At 39.4% G+C, this 5811-nt stretch overlaps 1 protein-coding gene across 1 annotated transcript; it reads right to left on the bottom strand.

Annotated features, from left to right (window-relative positions):
- Positions 1–814: 814 nt before the first annotated feature.
- Positions 815–4138, bottom strand: LOC107822600 (ABC transporter F family member 4-like). Its single transcript, XM_016649147.2, has 2 exons — positions 3854–4138; positions 815–3249 (listed from the first exon to the last, which is right to left on the bottom strand). Exon 2 carries the CDS (start codon positions 3235–3237, stop codon positions 1060–1062), a length of 2178 nt encoding a protein of 725 aa, XP_016504633.1. The 5' UTR covers positions 3238–3249; positions 3854–4138; the 3' UTR covers positions 815–1059.
- Positions 4139–5811: the final 1673 nt, after the last annotated feature.

The raw sequence follows: 5811 nt of genomic DNA, 5'->3' as shown, positions 1-5811 counted from the left end.
TAATAATATTCTCTGAGAACCAGCTTTCATAAGGAAAGGTTTTACTATTGCAAATACAACTGTCCCTCACACTTCCTGCCTGTCGAGAGAGTGGGGGTAAATTTGCCTCATTTGCTGAATGAGGATGTATCTGAGCATAATGTGAACTATAGTTTTCATCACATTCGAGTTCTAACAAGCATGACTAAAGCGACAAAAACCAATAACCATGTCAAAAACACATAACGGGTGCTGAAAAGATTTACTGATCCAGCAATGTCATCTCATATACCTGAGTCTTTGACAGAAGGTGTTGTAGATGCAAGCCTAGCTGAATGCAGAACTTGAATATTTTGGTCTATTTTTTCTGTCTTAATCTTCTGATCATTTCGTAGCTCTGCAGTGTGGAAAAACAGTCTATTTACTAAACTGCTGCTGAAACATGAGTAGTTCTGGAAACAATTACAAGAAATTATACAACATGACACACATGGTGGATTTCTGACGTTGCAGCAATCTTTGTGCAAAAAACATGGCATGCTTGTATAGAATAATTATTTAAAAAAACGAGCAGTAATTCTTCCTCAAACTATGTTAGGGTGATATATATGACAAGCAAATACCTCGCATTCACTGTACAACTGGCAGCCTACCAGATCACACATACCAGATAGATTAGAAAACTCAAATGATAACTTTAAGTACCTGATCAAACAACACTTTATACCATTCATACAGAACTAGGAAGTGAGATCATAGAATCTCTCCTCGGATCACCAGAAACAAAACAATTTTAGATGTTAATGAGAGTTGGAAGTTGCAAATTGAGGCAAAATTTGACAGGCTTTAAAATAAGCGCGAGAACAGATTGATGAGAAGCAAAATATCAATGCCCCTGCATTATTGCCTGAGGCAAACCATAACAAGAAATTTGACAGTACATATAACTTAAGTCACTATGTTTTTATATATCCGGATCAGAAGATTACACTCCCTCAACATGAAGTCGAAAAGAAAAGGTTCCAAAAAATGAAGAACAAAAAACTCAAGACACTACAATAGAGTAAGTTGGTCGCAACATCAATCATCAACCTCTTCCCTGATTTCCCTTACAAGTTCTTCCTTGTACTCATCAAATGAACCAGGGAACTTTTCCACAGTTCCATTCTCAACTACCCAAATTTCACTTCTTTCTTCATCGTCACAAACCCTTGATATGAGCCTTGAGTCGTGACTAACTAAAACAACTCCACCTGTGAATTCATCAAGTGCATCTGCCAAAGCATCAATACTCTGCATATCCAAATGGTTTGTCGGCTCATCCAATAGCAAGATGTGAGGCTTCGACATGGAAATGGATGTAAATACAACTCTAGCCTTTTGTCCCCCAGACAACTTTAGAATGGGGGTAAGATGGTTATGGCTGGGAAGTCCGAATTTTCCTAGCTTTGCACGAACAGCTTCTTGCTTACTAGGTCCCTCCTGATCTGGGTGAAGACGGAGCAGGTACTGGACTGGTGTTTCATCCATTGTGAGAAGATCAACAAAATGTTGCGAGTACCTTCCAATCCTCAACTTTTGACTCCTGCGGACTTCACCTTCTGTAGGAACTAAATCACCTGCCAAGAGGTTAAGCAAGGTCGATTTTCCTGCTCCATTGGGCCCAACAATAGCAACTCGAGTCCCCATATCAATTCCAACATCAACATCAGCGAGCCTAAAGTCTGGTCGAATAGGGTAGCTGAAGCTGACCTCAATTAGCTGAAGAAGCGGAGGCGTCAGTTCAGTAGGCTCAGGGAAGTGGAACTCCACGGTGTAGTCCCTCCACTTCTGAGGTGCTTCAGGTGGAGTTTCATCTTCATCAACCCTATCCTTGCCCTTCTTCTTTGATTCTTTGGCAGCTACAAATTTGGCTCGGTCTTTTACCTTCTCCTGTTGTGCTCGATTTCCAGATCTTTTGGCAGCTTTTAACTGCTTATCATAAATCTCAAACTTCTTGTTCATCTCTTTGCGACGTTGTTCATATCCACTTTCAAAACCATCAAAGTTACCCCGATAGAAGTGCAGTTTCAAGTCATGGAGATGAATAATCTCGTTGCAAACAGTGTTCAGAAAGTCTCGATCATGTGAAACAACCACCAGAGTTTTCTTCCATCTGCACAGGTACTCCTCTAACCATAGTACAGCCCGAAGGTCAAGATGATTAGTAGGTTCATCCAACAGCAATAGAGTAGGCTGAACAAAAAGAGCCCGTGCTAGAGAAATTCTCATCCTCCAACCACCACTAAAAGACCGGGTAGCACGACCCTGCATTTCCTTGGTGAAACCAAGTCCAGCAAGAATTTTCGATGCTTGTGCCTCAGCAGCATCTGATCCCATCAGCTGCAACCTTTCGTACAGTTCAGATAGTTTTTCTCCAACATCATCATTCCCATCAGCATCATCTTCATTCTCACCAACAGATGCAGCAGCATTCTGTAAAGATGCAGCCTCTTCTCGGAGCTTGATGAGTTCCTCGTTAGCTGAAACAACAGCTTCAAGGGCTGTCCTATCATCGCCAACTATCTCTTGTTCAACCAAAAGTACATCAATGTTTTTGGGTACAGGAATCTTCCTCCAAGCAAGGAGCTTTAGTAGAGTGGACTTGCCCATCCCATTGGGACCAACTAAACCATATCTCTTCCCATGAGATATCTTTACTGATGTGTTCTTTAAAAGTTCTTTGCCACGAGCTGCTACAGAGAAATTCTCTATAGTTATATCCTTGACATTTGCATCAGCATCATCTTGACCTTCAAGAACAGACGCCCTGCTACCGATAACAACAGTAAAAGCATCATGATCATCCTTAAGAGCCACTTTTTTTGCCACCTCAGCTGCCTGAAAAGCAAGCACATCCTTCTTTTCGCGTTTCTTCAGCTCTTTATGACTTATGGAGGTATCAAGTGGACTTGTTTCATTCCTTCTATGCCTTCTCAGTTCTTCCTCTTCTTCAGGGAGATGCTCATCTTCCTCGTCATCGGAAGGAGGAAGATCAATACCATCAGTGTAAGCTGACGCTTTTGGAGCTGCTTTAGGCTTAGCCTTACTAGCACCAGTGCCTGAAGATCCTTTGCTGGGCTTCTCAGGTTTCTGGTCCATGCTGGCAAGCATGGCAGAGACAGAAAGCTTATCCTTTTTCCCTTCTTTGGAGCCATCTTTGCTGCTTCCCTTAGCCTTCCCACTTACACCAGCCTCATCTGTTTTTTTCTTCCCCATTGTATTTACAATCTGTTGTAACCAAAGAGAGCAATTAGAAAATGTGAACAAATAGATAGTCAGCTCAGCCAACTGACCGAGAAACAACACATCCAGAATAGTAATGAAGAGGCTTCGCACAAAAGACACTACTTTTAGTGCTCTTTCTATCGATTGATTAGAAATGCTTACATTCAATTTTTTATTAAACATTAGTTCCATCGCATAGCTCAGCTCAGATAACGGGAATCAACAATTATCTTTATTTAAAAAACCAATCTGTTGGCTTATCCTGTTCTATCTTTGCGAACTCATAGAATTCTTTATTCAGCAGCTAAAAATACCAATATTATTATAAATATCTCATCTTCTGTAACTTTCCAACAAAAAAAAAGCAGAGAGCAATATTTATACTCGTACTTCGGGAAAAATAAAACTCATTTAGTAGCGTTATTCATGAGTAGTTTTTAACTTGTCGGGATAGAATCTGACAGTTCAACAAAAACGATCAGTAACACTGAAACACAGATTAAAATCACTGAAACCCTAATTTACAAAGTGGAATTAATAAGATTCAATTTTAAAAAATTAAAAATCGAAAAGAGGATGTAGACATAACAGAGAAGAAGAAACTTACGAATTCGAATTCGCAGGATAAGGGGATATCTCCGCCGAGGAGTTCGCCGGAGATCCAAACAAAGGTCGCAGACGTTAGAGAGAGTGGTGAAAGATTAACAAAATCCTAAATAACAAGGAATTAATCGGTTAATTTTTTTAAAACAGATTCCTAAACTTAAAAGGAGTTCAAAGTGCTGAAAGTTTCATATAGTACTATTTGTTTCCCGTGTTACGAACCAAGAAATTAAAAACCCTTAAACCTAAAAGGAATTAAAAGTACTCAAAAGTCTCACCTAAATTACATAAGTTTTTTAAACAATCAATTGGTTAAAAACCACTTCACGAAAGCTGTGATTTCCCTTTGTTATTATTTTGCTTTTGCAAATTTATTATATGATATAGTTCAAATAAGAAAGGATTCAATATATAAAATATAGTTCATTTTAAATTCTTAAATATTAAGAAAATAATTAAATAATTATTCACATTCCTAAATATTAAAAAATAATAAAAATGACTATTTTGTCTAGTATGAAATTTATTTCTAAATAGTTGTCACGACCCAAACCAAAGAGTCGCGACGGGCACCCGGTGCGTAACTCAACCGAGTACTAACGTAATGTATCATTTTATCATACTATCATGGGTAAATGCCAGAAAGGTCGTCATAAGATAACCAAAACAAAACATTAGAGAATACTCGACATAGGGTGACCCAACATGGTACACAAACTTATACATATGACATACGGGCCTATAAGACTGAAATGAACATTTGTACACTCAAAGCATAGGCCGACAAGGCCATACAATCATCAATATACATGACATATCTCTACAAGCCTCTAAGAGTACATAAACATCATAAATGCCAGGATAGGGCCCCACCATACCAATCAATACATGTCCAAATCATACTGACCAAATAGGCAACTCCGGAGCAAGTGGAATGCATCAACACCTTCCGCTGAGCTGATAGCTTACTAAGAGGATTGTCAACCTATCTATCGGGACCTGCGGGCATGAAACACAGCGTCCCCGGGCAAAACGAACGTCAGTAAGAATAAAGTACCGAGTATGCAAGGCAAAAAAGTATAAATAAGAACAATAATATAAAGAGAGATACAGGAGATACAACATGTAGCATCTGAGTACCTCTGAGGGCTACTGACATGAAATGCCTGATACATATATATACATAAACTTTTAAAACATACGCCTCTGTGTGTATCATCATCATCGTATCGTACCCGTCCATAACCAGGAGTGGAGCTACAATAGTGAGTGCGGTTCGGGCGAACTCAGTGACTTTTCCTGAACCCTGGATTTGTGTTGAAAACTTTAGTGTTCCTATATAAATTTAATATGCCGAACCCATTAACAAAATAGCTCTGGTTTCAGCGGTCAAGGTTCTGGGTTTGGAGCCGAAGGATGCGGGTTCGATTCTCCTTGAAAGTAACTTAGGCCTCATTTGTTTGCACCTAATGGAGGTCTGAATCTTTAATCATTTAGATCTCAGACATTAAGTGGGTTTGATTTAAAAGTCTGAATCTTAAACATTCAGATCTTAATCATTAAGTATATTTGTTTTCTTTACTTCACTACCACTTAACGGGTCTGAAAAAGTCTGTATGATTAAGACCTATAACCAAGACTTAATTTTATTAAGATGCTATCATGCACAACCATTATTACTAACTATTGCCACCATATATCATTAACAACTACCACCACCACCACCATGCTCAACCATAGCCGTCGACACTACCACCACCCACCACCCTACCACCATCATCCTCAACCATAACCACATACTCGCTCACCTCGACTACCACAACTAACCACCTACTCACCATCAATAACCATAGCCGGCACCATGCACCATTATAAACTACCACCACCCATCATCACCTTCCTCAATCACTACTACAACCACCTCCACCCCCAGCATTTATTAACTACCACCACCCACCGACA

Source organism: Nicotiana tabacum, chromosome 16 (genome assembly GCF_000715075.1).
Source record: "Nicotiana tabacum cultivar K326 chromosome 16, ASM71507v2, whole genome shotgun sequence".
Taxonomy (NCBI): Eukaryota; Viridiplantae; Streptophyta; class Magnoliopsida; order Solanales; family Solanaceae; genus Nicotiana; species Nicotiana tabacum.
Note: the sequence above shows the minus strand (reverse complement) of the source record. Positions and strands in the feature narration are given on the sequence as shown.

What these genes read in the sequence shown, in the direction of transcription:
- LOC107822600 (XM_016649147.2), bottom strand. Translation starts at nt 3,237, where the DNA reads ATGGGGAAGAAAAAAACAGATGAGGCTGGTGTAAGTGGGAAGGCTAAG.